Source organism: Trematomus bernacchii, unplaced genomic scaffold (genome assembly GCF_902827165.1).
Source record: "Trematomus bernacchii unplaced genomic scaffold, fTreBer1.1, whole genome shotgun sequence".
NCBI lineage: Eukaryota > Metazoa > Chordata > Actinopteri > Perciformes > Nototheniidae > Trematomus > Trematomus bernacchii.
In genome coordinates this window covers 19,859,353-19,873,236 of record NW_022987564.1, presented here as the reverse complement: position 1 = coordinate 19,873,236, position 13,884 = coordinate 19,859,353, and the positions used below count along the sequence as shown (strand labels likewise).

General features: G+C 39.1%; 1 protein-coding gene across 2 annotated transcripts; it reads left to right on the top strand.

Moving 5' to 3' along the window:
• The first annotated feature begins 6,555 nt into the window (after nt 1-6,555).
• On the top strand, nt 6,556-12,245 carry zbtb22a (zinc finger and BTB domain containing 22a). 2 transcript variants are annotated; one of them, XM_034124454.1, is made up of 5 exons: nt 6,556-6,731; nt 7,279-7,374; nt 7,464-7,682; nt 9,123-9,894; nt 10,453-12,245. In XM_034124454.1, exons 1-5 carry the CDS (start codon nt 6,651-6,653, stop codon nt 11,535-11,537), a joined length of 2,253 nt encoding a protein of 750 aa, XP_033980345.1. In that variant the 5' UTR covers nt 6,556-6,650; the 3' UTR covers nt 11,538-12,245. The 2 variants fall into 2 exon arrangements, with proteins under 2 accessions (XP_033980345.1, XP_033980346.1); XM_034124455.1 differs by lacking the exon at nt 7,279-7,374.
• Nucleotides 12,246-13,884: the final 1,639 nt, after the last annotated feature.

Sequence of the window (13,884 nt, the reverse complement as noted above, 5' to 3'; positions counted from 1 at the left end):
GTTCCTAACACATTACCCAGTCCAAATCAGTTGATATCCATCATCATTTATTTTCCCATTGAGATCTGATGTGTTTTCAAAGTGTTCCTTTAATTTTTTTTAGCAGTAGGGCCCCAGTAGGGCCCCAGTGTATAAATATACTCTTTATAATTTTATGATTCATTGATTATTTATTGATTATTAATCTTTGATTTTTCTTGTTAAATCATGTGAAAATAATGTGTCAAGCTGCGTGTTGGCTGTGCTTGTCCTTAACCTTGGACATGTGAAGGAGGCCCTCAAAGAAAATGAAGAGCTGTGGATGCATTGAGGAACTTTTGGTTTCACATTCCTATTTGATTCCTGATGTGTCATTATTAGAGAGATAGAATATTGTGAAGAATATTCTTTTATTTTGGCATCTTATGCACAACCCGGTATCACGGCAAGACGTGAACATGTGACGATCTACCATGCTGGGAGACGTGAATATGTCACGGTTTCGTCCCTTCAAACGTGACAGTTACACGGTATTGTTAACATGGCCCAACCAGTGGAGAAATACCCGGAAGTGCCAAGCAAATGGTCTACCGCGCCTATTGGTCGGTTTTTATTGTCAAAATTAGATGTTTTTCATTTATTTTTTAATCGTCACACTTGATTTCGCCGATTTTCTTGTTTCCCTAGCTGGTCGACACCTCTTTTAGCAGAAACAAAGGCTACATTAATGTATTAAATCGATGTTAATCCATGTGTGTGGATCATAGACTGGTGTGGATGTGGAATTAACGGACGTGACGTTGTGCGATTGCGTTGCCAGGCAACGCAATTTACAAACTCTTCAACTACAACCCTAATTATATTTAAAAACATTTTAGAAGGCCTCACAAAATACTTTAACGTAAATTAAAATGTAAATGTGAAGGGATGTGTGTAATGTGATGATTGACATTATTCACCCACGGATCTATGGGTTGGGGGTATTGTTCCGCACGGACATTTTAGTTAACCGGACTTACTGTTGATGTGAAATCCGAAAAAAAAAAAAAAAATAAAATAATACTTTATTCCGAGTTTGCTTGCTTTTCTCTTTGGAGGTCATCACATAACGGCATTGTAATACACGGTTCGGCTGCATTAAATATTACATATCTGCCGTAGTTCTGTATTTATAGAGCCCTGATGAGAAGACTTCTGCACAAACAGGAAGCACTGCCGCCAAAACTAAAAACGTGACGTGGATCATAAATATATCAGCAATTAAACAACATCTTACATTTCTTTTCACACAATACGTCTCCTTGCAGTATCAATACTAATTCGGCTGACTTTTATATTTGATCCAATCGGTAGATAGGCTGTATTTACACCATAACGGTGCACAGATGATAGAAAGGCACATCTAGTGGTTAAAGCACGTTATTGAATTTTATTATTTTATTATTTTTCACAAAAATGAAACCATCAATAGCAGAAACAGAATTAACTGTCATTAGTAAACCACCCAAAAAAAAAGATCATAAGTGGTTTTGTTTTATATATATTTTAAGGATAATAATAGCAATGTAACACTGTCTATGACACTTACTGTATAACACTGATTTGAAAAACATACAGAAAAAACGAATTCACTGCCCTTAATAAAGTATTTAAATATACATTTTAGGTGTGCTGTTTTGTTTAGATCATTGACATCTGGAGCTCTTTTAATGTCCTTTTTGATTATTGTTACACCAGGTCTTGTCAAAACCTTTATTCCATATTCAATATCCATTACTAAACAAAACAGCAATTCTACTCCACTACAATTCAGAGGTTAACGTGGTATTTTTACTCCACTACATTTATTTTAGTTACTTTGCAGATTCTGATTAATGATGTGAAATATAAACAACCCTTAAATCAGGCTTTAGTTACACCTGAGTAAAATTCAGGGAAAGGTGATTGTCAAGTGCCAACAATCAGGAGAGATATTTGATAGTTGCTGCTTGAGAAGACTAAACATTTATCTGCAGATCCCTATAAAGTATATTCATTACTCGTTATTCTCTACTAATAGTTAATTAAAGACTGTATATAATGGCTATTTTGCATATCCCTTTCAAGATTTCAAGATTTTCTAAGGTTCATTGACATATCATATACACAACTAATTCAATAACGTGCTTTAACCACTAGGCGGTGCACACAAGGTACACACAGCCATAATAACTTTGTATTATTAGTGTAGGACACTTGTGTATGTATAGCATCTGAAGATGTGTAGTTTTATTCATGTTTTCACATAATTGTACAGGATATTGCTATATTATTTCACATGTTTTACTTATAATATCTGATTTGTAAAACATCACAGACAGAAAGGTATATCCGTCATTTAACAGTAAGCTATTGCAATTCTGAATCCATCGATGTGTCTCCCATCACCCAAATCCCCTGACTATTCTCTCAACTCAGGGGGTGTTTCTCAATCGCGAGTAAAGCTGCTTCAGAGCCACTATTTCAAGCATACTACGTCATCAAGTGCCGCCGAAGTACTGTTCCAATCTCCAGCATACTTGGAAATCTACCGAGCCCGGCGTACTCCGTTTGGAGAAATATCGAGGCTGCACATGAGTAGACTCCGCGGTCTTAAAATCCCCACAATGCTTTGCGCACGGACCAATTTCCCCAAATCTGTGGCGGAAGATGTAAGGCGGGGCCTCTCATATGAAGCACACCTGCACACTTGCTAGCCTGTTCCGCTCTTTGTTTTCCGAATGGCAGGAAGTATTCTTGCCTCGCTTCTGAAGCAAGATGCTCGGCAGACATGTGCTACCAAGCAAGCGTACTCGCGATTGAGAAACACCCAGTATTTACATTCTTATATTCAAAGAAAATCAGTAATATCTTTAAAAACGACAAGTCCTTTTATATCAGCTGTGCACCGTTATGGTGTATAACGTATTTTTTTTCGGATTTCACATCAACAGTAAGTCCGGTTAACTAAAATGTCCGTGCGGAACAATACCCCCAACCCATAGATCCGTGGGTGAATAATGTCAATCATCACATTACACACATCCCTTCACATTTACATTTTAATTTACGTTAAAGTATTTTGTGAGGCCTTCTAAAATGTTTTTAAATATAATTAGGGTTGTAGTTGAAGAGTTTGTAAATTGCGTTGCCTGGCAACGCAATCGCACAACGTCACGTCCGTTAATTCCACATCCACACCAGTCTATGATCCACACACATGGATTAACATCGATTTAATACATTAATGTAGCCTTTGTTTCTGCTAAAAGAGGTGTCGACCAGCTAGGGAAACAAGAAAATCGGCGAAATCAAGTGTGACGATTAAAAAATAAATGAAAAACATCTAATTTTGACAATAAAAACCGACCAATAGGCGCGGTAGACCATTTGCTTGGCACTTCCGGGTATTTCTCCACTGGTTGGGCCATGTTAACAATACCGTGTAACTGTCACGTTTGAAGGGACGAAACCGTGACATATTCACGTCTCCCAGCATGGTAGATCGTCACATGTTCACGTCTTGCCGTGATACCGGGTTGCTTATGCAACAACTAGGTACATTGATGGCTCCCACAAGGAAAATTGGAATAATAAATAGAAGGCTAGATGTCATCTTCATATCACTGATGAACAGTAGCGGCTCCAGAGTATTTTTGTTGGGTAATCTATGGTAGGGCTAACCCATACAGTGGTGGGGCTCAAGTCAGTATTTGCAATGTAATTACATACACGCTTGACAGTGAAACGCCACGCGTGAGGTTTAGATTATTTCCCTGTCTCAATCCAAATTGAACTGTATGAAATAAAAAGGCACATTTGTCTTGTAGTAAATAAAAAGGGCGACCTGGAGCCAATCCTGCAATTTCCCCACAGGTGAAAGAGTTGACATGCTGAAAACCCAACCCCTTCAGGGGGGTCTGGGGGGATTCTCCCCCAGGAGATTTTTTGAAATACTAACATAAAATACACATTCTGGTACTCTCTTAAATAAATAAATCATCATTTAAAAAAATGAATGCCATTTTTGTTTTTTGTTACTTTGTTCTGAAAGCTGAACCTGCTGCTCCTCACAGAGAGAAGAGGGGAGAGGCTGTGTGAATTACTTTACATTGTGGATAAGGGTGCATAGCCCCCATTGTTCTGTGTGTCAAAATGAAAGACAGCCCACACACCTATCAATCATCAAACCGTGGGGTCTTATTTCATTACGTGTTGATTTCTATCAACACGTAATGTTGTATCGATGTATATAGAGATGTACTACAGCAAAAGTATTCTCCGTTGGGACTTCCTGCAACAACACCACGCCGTTATCGTGATTCTGATTGGCCAAAATGGCCAGAAGACATTATCAAAGATGTTTTATTGAGAAGAAGATCACTACGTGACAAAAGTTTTCAAAACCGTTTCTAGTCTTCGGTATTTCCAGACAAGTGGCTACTGAAATCAATCTTAATAACTGCTGTCTGTGCAATTTACTCCGCGCGAGTTGGCGGACTTTATTTTGCTTACTTTAACATCATTTTTCATGGTGGGGCTAAGGTGGGGCTAAGCCATTTCTTGGTATGGCTGTAGCCTACCCCAGCCGTACCCTGGCACCGCCACTGCTGATGAATGCAACAACAACAAAAGGCTATATAACACAAATACAAAGGATCCCAGTGTATAAATACATACTGTACTGTATATCATTTATATACATAAAACATCATTTAAGATTAATCTTTGATTTATCCAATCTAATAATTAAACATTCCACATCAAGGATTATTTCTGAAACAGTATGGAGCTCAAACTCTTTTTCTCCTTTTTATTTCCTGCTTCTTTACACATACTTACGTACTTCTCTCCAGTACAGGTTAGCTCTGAGTGTTAGCGATGCTTGCTAATGTAAACACAGACCATATTACGTCCAAAACAGTCGGGCATTGTTTCTGATAGCAACGTTTCTGATAGTGCTGTGGGTCCACATTTCAGATATTACGTCATATCGGCAGCAAATCTGGATCAGCTCCGTTGTAGCCCCGTTTTTAGAGATTTGGGTACAGAGGAAAAGAGAGAGGATTTTATTTTCTGACACTTTGTGAGTTCCCTGACACATATTTGTGTATGAAAGACATAAAAAAGTGCATTTTACATGATAGGAGACCTTTAAATCATGTAAAAATATTATGCCAAGAAACCAGTTAGCTCATGGTATCACAGTATCTACAGTATCAACAGTGTTATTCAAAGGTTATGTAAAATACAAAAAGAAACTGTGTTTGGAATGGGAAAGTTTGATATATAAAGCATATATATAATAATGATTATAATAAAACACATTATTATATATAATATGTACTAGGTATATAATATTTTTTGATCTCTTAATCTATGCTTTGTGTCCTTCCCTTCACACAGGTACGCCCACAGGGCCCCATTCTGACGGCCATTTTGGCTGCACTGGTTAGCTGTTAGAGGCTGGTGACAGCAGAGGGTGAATAGTCAAAACAACTATTTGTATGAAAAGATAAGAGTCTCTGGTCAATATAGATGACATTTTTGGGTGATTGGACTATTTATTAAAAAAATTACAGAAAATAAACATACCTTTTGCATTTTAAATGTCCTATTCCATTTCCGCCTATGATTTATGTGTGTTTAAGTGTTAATATTACAAAGACGGTCAAAGGTATTGATATAATCTTTGCTTTATTGTATGCCTTGCCTCTCTGTGAACATTTAGGCCACATTTGGTAACATCCCGATCATTATTTCCAGAGATACATGGGATAAGGCCAACACGGCCCCCTTCAGAGGAGCCTACATTTTCACTATTTTCGGTTATGGGAAAGTTCCAAACATTAACCAAAAAAAAAAATTTTGCAGTAAAATATTTTTATACAACAATCCGTTTTATAAACTAGACATATTCAAGTAATGAAAAAACATGGTTGTGCTTTGTTCTACCTCGGGTAGGGGTATCTCGATAACTAAAGCCATTTTTGGGGGTTTGTTCCTCTACTACTGTATGTCCTTTATAATATGTTGCATTGTTGGAGGTGTTTGGAACCTAAGATTTCCATTACCATAACTACACTGTAGCTACTGTGCATATGACAATAAAACCCTTTAATACTTGAACTTTGTAGGGCATACTATAATATATTACTTAATTAATAAATTAATATGTTTGTTCTAGTTGAATTTAATTGTAAGACGTACTTGTATAATAAATACTATTTGTATATCCCCCGATTAAGGTATTACATGTTTCATTATGTTAAGATACCTTTTTTGTTTTTATGATTATTGTTTACATTTATATTACACAGGAGTTTTTAATTGTGTAATAATGTTTATGACCTCACTATATCTTCCAATAACTGCCAATACACTTTTGGGTTCAGCTTTAATCATTATAATAATGATATGGCCTTGAAGGTAAAGCCTCGAGTTAACGTGCATATTGTCATGGTTAATAATAATTAACTAAACCACCAAACTCAGGTGTGTGTGTCTCTTTATGTATACAGTATATGGAGAGGCTCACTGATGCTGTTCAGTGTTCACTCCACCAGCTAGCATCAGCTACGCCTACGGGCAAGCTGCTGTTAGCATTTACGAGCTTGCCTTTTTACAACAACACATGCATTGGTACTTCGTATATGGAGTTTGCAAACTATAATGCTGGTCTGCAAATATCCAGTGACTTCCCCTATCCAAGCAAAAAGCCCGACATATCGAAGGTAAAGTAACTAAGCTAACATGTACTGCTAGCTAGTTAACGTGTTGTTAGCTAACAAGTGACCGTTGGTTAGCTAGTTAACACGGAATGAACACAGTGTTACTAATGCTGTCCTCCACGATAATAATACTGTTTTTAGGACAGCTGTTTATCTGACGGCCCATGTTAACCTTAAGCTTCTTAGCTAACAATTAGCTAGCTAGTAGTAGTTATCATCAAGTGGAATTAACTTCTTATCAAACTAAATACAGTTAGATTGCACGTTTGATAATATCGAAAGGTAAACGGGTAACGTTAATTGTTACGGTCAGTTTTAGGGGGCATTTTATATTTGATTTAAGTCACTATAAATGACTATCCTGGCAAAATTGTTTAAAAAGTACTTTGTGTTGATCAGGTAGCAATAAGTCCATACTTCAGCTTTACATTCCTTGTCTTATGCCCTAACTGAAGTGTCACCGTTATTGTATTCCCTTGTTTAGTTTTCTCTTGGGTCTGCATTACATCTACATTCATGGCCTCTCTTTTGTGTTGTGATATTGGAGAAGGAAGTACAAGAACAGATCAGCTACGTTATCTTAAAAACTACAAATACACATTTACACTCATGCACATCTAATGGATACAAGACAAAACCAAAAAAGGTACAAAGCACAGGTTTTTATAGGCACCATATATTTGAAATAAACCCAAACTTTTGCACTTAGTAATGTTTAAATCTTCTCTTTCTTAGTGGTGTGTGAGCATGGATCCGACCTGCAGTGCCTCTGTGGCCCCAGCTGGTCTGACGGTGCAGGTGTGTTTCCCCGGGGCCCGAGCTGCTGTTCTGGACAATCTGAACCGGCAGCGGGAGGAGGGCCGGCTGTGTGACCTCTCCATCCAGGTGCAGGGCCACGTGTTCAGAGCCCACCGCTGTGTGCTGGCTGCCTCCTCGCCTTACTTTCATGACCAGGTACACCATGCTACACTGCAATATATTGTGTCTACAGATACTCTGTTTAAATCAGCACAGCTCTCCACTAAATACAGTGTATATAGTATTTGTCATGTGTTAATATTGTTCATTTATTATTATAATAATTATATCATAGTCTTAATAGTTTTTTTTAAATAGCTGTCATAACAGTCCTTTTTTTGTTGTTTTTTGTTTTGCTTTGTATTCTTCTTTCTGTATCTTTGTATGCACCACATATACCAAAGCAAATTCCTCAGATGTGTAAACCTAATTGGTAATAAAACCGAATCAGATTCTGATTCATCCAGCTATAATAATGTATTGGTTTTTACTCGGTTTATTGAAGAAGAATCCACTACCTTTACTGAAATAAAAATATAAATACCACACTGTTAAAATACCCCACTTCAAGTTAAAGTCTTGCATTGAACTATAAGAAAGTAAGAATTATCAGTATAATGTACTTAAAGAGTGATTAATATGTTCAGTCAAATTATCCATGTCGTTGTCATATCTTTCTCATATTATGTTTTTGGATTATATTACAAGTAACTACTGCTGTAGATGTTTGTTGTGGTGCCCATATTTTAATCAGAATCGGAATTCCTTTATTCGTCCAACAGAGGGGGAATTTAGAGTACACATTCAGGGGAAAATAAGTAAGCAGTACAATTAAATACTAGTGTAACATTGTCGAATACTGTGTGGTAGCGGGTAGATTGCAGTGATAAATAAAAATGTAATTACATATTTACATAATAACTTACAGATTCTTGTTGAAATGTAATATTAACAACTTCATATACTTTTTGTGCAACTTTGTGAAAATGCACTTCCTAGCTGATCCAAGAGGATTTGATGTAGTCTATTTAGCTTCTGAAGTAGAATATCTTCTTAAGCCATAAAGGAACACTTCATCCTTTTACATTCAACACCATTTTGTACAGGAAGGGTGTGAAAAATTGCAATCAGTGAACAAAAAAAAAGCTCTACTTTATTTCCCTCGGAGTTTAGTAATAAGTAAAGTAAAGTAAAAGTATAAAGTCGCACTCAGTTGAAATACTCAAGTTTTACAAGGACAGTACTTTAAGTACAGATATGTGGTCACATTCCACTACTGTTTCTCCTCATCCCATTTATCTAGCTTTTATCAGTGCTTATGTATGTGCTTTTGTGTCTGTTGCTTGTTTATGGGTTTGTATATAAGTGCTTTTAATAATTAATGTGCTGTAATTGCTCCTCAATTGTGGTTGTGTGTGTGTAATGGTGTTCTTGGGTTTTGGTCTTGGAATTATGGTGCTGCTTTTTTTTATGGCTATATCTCCCACATGTACATCATGTGCTCATGTTAATGAATGTGCACTGTCCCTTCTTCAATTAATAAAAAATGTCTGTCTGGATGCCCAAATCTCAGCATGTCTTATCTCTGTCTCTCAGGTGTTGCTGAAGAATGTCACCACGGTCTCCCTCCCCTCAGTGATGGACCCGGTGGCCTTTGAGAGCGTCCTGAGCTCTGCCTACACGGGCCAGCTGAGCATCGTGCACGATGATATAGTTAACTACGTCACCGTGGCCAGTTTCCTACAGATGTGGCACATTGTGGACAAATGCACAGAGATCCTGAAGAGGCCCCGTCCTCCAGTGGAAGCCCCCTCTGGAGAGGCTGCTGTGGCTCACCCCGGCACCGCATCTCGTCAGCAGTCCCCCAGCAGCACCGACTGCTTATATCTGGAGAGGGAGGGAAGAAAGAAGGAGAGAAAGCCTGATGCCTTGCCTCCTTTAGCCACATGGAGACGCCCGCAGCAGTTTCCTAGATGGGGGAGACCGCGGCCCTCCTCAGCCCATCACTTAGCCGACTCTCAGCTGGACACTCTGCCCAGCTACGCAGAGAGTGATTACACCAGCTGTGAGGAGTCGTGGGTAACAAGCCATGCTAAAACCAGCCACTTTGCTCATGATGGAGCGGGCCACAATAGCCGGTGCTATGGGGGGTTCCCCGGTGGTGAGGCTTTAAAGCAGAAAGTCAGGTTTCAGCAGCGGGGACCACTGCCCAGCACTGAGAGACTGCCTGAGAAGATTAGAGAGAGCGCTGACTGTGATGAGACACCAGAGAAGAAGAGGAAGGACAGAAGAGAGATTGAGGCAGATGAGGGAGTTGGAAAAGTGGAGGTGGAGAAGAAGGGAAGCTTTGCACAAATGGGACACTGCGGTAAGATCTAAGAGCCTTATTCTACTTGGCACAAATATATTCCTATGTTTGACATAATGGACTAAATGTATTAAAATGTATGTTAATAGATTTGGTTTTACCATACTATGGGTTTCCGTGGATTCTAAATAAAAGTCTTATAAGGCAATGATCTTATTCAACTTAAAAAAAAGAAATTAATTGGCAGTAAAATTATTAGCCTTATTAGTCTTAAAAGATGTATATGTTGTAAGGTAATGATGCATCTTGTATTGCTCAGTTAAGCACTTTGGACTGCATCTTGCATGATAAGTGCTATATAAATAAAGGTGGGCAGGTAGGGCTGCCCAATTAATCAAAATGATATGAAATGGCAATATGGAGTAGTCCAATGTTCAAATTGCAGAAGACACAATATTAAAATATCAGTTTCAATAAAGTATAAGTATACAAATGTGAAATTGGTTATCTTTTCCCAACTGTGCAGCCCTACAAACAGGCATATTTGGTCCATAACATTAACATGTTACTTCTCCTTGTTGTGCATGGATTTAATCTGATGTTCCATTTTCCCAACAGACTTCCACTCAATTTCAAATGAGAATTTAGGCTGTGGTCCGGCCGCAGGAAAAGTGATTTTGGAGGAGACCAGGGGGAAAGTTCAGAGGAATGTTCCCAGTGTTCATGACTGCCAAACAGGTGAGGCAGCTCCAGGCACTTCCTGTGCAGCTTCAGCCCGGCTGCAGTGGCAGACAGCGCCTTGGTCCCAGCCAGAGCAGAGGCCGCAGGAGGGGGGGGGCTGCAGTAAAGATCAGGATGAAGAGGATGAGGAGGAGGATGTGGACTTTGGATGCTTCACAGAAGGGGCGTTCAGCAGGGACACATACGATGAGATTGAAGACGGCACGGGACAGGTTTCCCAGAGGCCTCTAGTGCCGGTGTCTCCTGACTTCACCACGGCAGGAACAGAGGTGAACTGGCCCTCCACCAGCGTGGGACAGGGCAGCTCATTGACCCCCACTTCAAGTCGCCATGTGTCTCTACCCTCTGCCACATTGCCGCCACCCTCCTCACCCCCGACCCCCTCTTCATCCTCCTCAGTGTCGCTCGCTGGCGCCCCCTACATCGGCAAAGTCCACTTCTGCCACTGTGGCAAAGCCTACACCCTGAAGAGCATGCGCGACCGCCACGTGAAGATGCAGCACCTCAACCTGCGGCCCTTCGGATGTCCTGTTTGCACTAAGTCCTTCAAGATGAAGCACCATCTAACCAAGCACCTTAAGACTCACGGGGGGCTGCGGCCCTATGAGTGCGGCCTGTGTGGGAAGAAGGTCATCTGGAGGGACAGCTTCCTCCGACATCAGGCCCGGTGCGAGAGACTGGCCTCCAGCTCCTCGGCTAACAGCAACAACGCTAGCACAGCCGCAGTAGGGATGGCTGACAGCTACAGTTACGGATTTGAAGACGGGGGGGCTTTTCTTGCAGCAGGAGGACAGGTGAAAGTAGAGCAGGCAGATTTTCATGGGGAGATGGAGGGCGGGATGCAGGGCCTGCTGGGCAGCGTGTCGGGGATTGTGGATGAGTTAAGAACTCAGTCTCAACATTTGGACACAGGTAGTCATGTTTTTAAAGAGGAGGCGAGTGAGAGCTTTGGCGCGAATTAGTATCCTAAATGTGAAACTGTTTATAAATAAATTCAAGAAAGTTATACTGTATGATGACTTTAAATATCACAAAGGCTACGGATGCCTTAAACAGCTATTGTTTAAATATTAAATTGTCTCTGTTTCCCCATAATAACAAAATGTTTTTTTCTTTTTCAAGAAAAATAAATATTTAATTTGAAATCACAAGAAATCAATGTTTGAAAATATAAACGTAATAGGCATAAGAAAACAAATTCTTGGCAACATACAACATATTACAACACCCGCAAAATTGAAAAATAAATTAAATTAACCTTTGGGAAAATGGAGGAAATAAAATAATTAATATATGGCTGTTATCTTGGAACACAACCTTTTTTATTCTCAGAAGATCACATAAATAAATTGTATTCTCGCAAAATCAAATATAATGTTTGAACAATGGCCTTCTAGGGCTTGCGTACTTTTTGAGCAGACACTTTTTTTCCATGCTCTGCCTTCTTTCTATGCCATGGATATATTGAAAAAGGGAAAAATTGTTATCCAAGAAACACTCTTAAAGCAAATGCAGTGTCGCCTTTTTTCACTCCTGCTGTTAGTGTACATCTGTGTTGTGAATGTACTTTGAGAGCCCAATTTAAAATAGTTTGCGTTTTGCACATAAATTATTTATATTTTTTATTTGTAATTGATCTGCATTAAAAAATAAAAGCAAGGGTCTAAAAATGTGTTCTGTGCCATATTGATGTCTCTTCTCATTATGTAAAGACAAATCAATCTTGATTTATATGATAATTAAAACTTTAGATTTTTCTGGTTGATAATGGAATGTTGCGATTTATATTACACTCATTCTAAAACAATTTGGTTCATTTCAGCTCCTCTGCAGCACATCAGTGGAGCACCAGAGGTCGCTCTTGCTCAACGCTACAGAATCCCTTCTGTGTTATCATATTGTGCAAAAGGAAGAGCTCTGTTTAAAGAAGCCTCCTCCATTAGGGTTAAAAAAGACTCAGAGACATGACGAGAAAATTAGTGAGGCTATTATTTAATGTATTCAGGGGGACAGCTACAGATCTCCATTTCAATAGCAAACATGAGGTTTTGACAATCAAAGAGCAACTGCACAACGAGGAACAAAGGTTTTGCTGTATGGCACTATAAGCAGCCATATATTTGTTGCTATCAAAATAAGGTAATATGGGTTTAACGAACGTTAATGTGAATCCTGAAATGCGTCAAACACAGGAAAATTGCCCGATGTGGATTTGGCAAATGATGCTAGGAACAATACATGCAGGAGAGATGGAGCTCTTTGCAGACTGGCTGTTGTCCTTGAACACTTCTATCTCAGCATTATTTATAATGATGTGAAACATTGTTTTTTTCCCCCTCTCCACATAATCCGTTTTCAGTGATCAATTAACTGTAGAACAAAATGTACCGCTTGCGGAATTAGATCTTGTTTTCTGGACTTATATATTGCGATTACTGTCTGAGAGATGATTGGCCCCCAGAGGATGCCTCCAGAGGGTGAGAGTCTTCAGTTTGTATAGACCCTGGGTTGAGTTTGGAGCCAATACACTACTTTATCCACTTCCCCTCATTGCTTTTCAGCCAGAAGCTGGTTAAAACCTGATTGCATTTGCAGCCTTTGCTATCGTCATGGTTACAAACAGCAGGGTACTATAAATAGGGTTGATATAGTTGTAATATCTGCAACAAACATTTGAACCCAAGACATTTTTTTCTTGTTATAGTTAGAATTTTTTGCGTTTTGATCAAACAAAAATATGTGTGCTACAATAGAGAGGCGAAGTCCCTCCCTTTCCGGGGGAGCTCCATGGGACCTTATTTCGGAAAAGTTATGCATTGAAGTCAATGGCGAGAGAAAGATTATCTTTCGATCCCGTTTGAATTGTGCCACGAATTACACATATGATGTTTGTCAATTTAAAAGATAATTTTGCAAATCAAAAAAATAAAAATGTGTCTTAAAACTGTGAAGTAACACTTTTTTGTGTGTGAAACCGCTCAATGAACTACATCTCCCATCTCGCACCACACACCAAGATGGCCGTCACGTTGGCACATTTCACTTCTTTCTTTCAGAATGAGGCGAAAAGTATTAAAAGAGGTGAAAATCACTACAAGTCTGGGCATGTTGAGAGCTGTACATACACACAAGGGGAGTTAGTCGGTTCCGTAAGAGCCAGCATGCAGGACCGGGATTCTGGGATTTGTAGTCTTTCTAATTGCGTATTTTTCATAGTCTTATATTTCAACAGTTTTAAGACAAACTGACTTTTTTGACATGGAAATTATTTTTTAAGATTGACAAACATCATATGTGTAATTCGTGGCA

Bases quoted from the DNA above. Each gene is read 5' to 3' on its own strand.
- zbtb22a (XM_034124454.1), top strand. From the start codon at position 6,651: ATGGAGTTTGCAAACTATAATGCTGGTCTGCAAATATCCAGTGACTTC. The intron at 7,375-7,463 runs GTACAAAGCACA...TCTCTTTCTTAG, and splicing joins ACAAGACAAAACCAAAAAAG to TGGTGTGTGAGCATGGATCC. The intron at 9,895-10,452 runs GTAAGATCTAAG...TTTTCCCAACAG, and splicing joins TGCACAAATGGGACACTGCG to ACTTCCACTCAATTTCAAAT.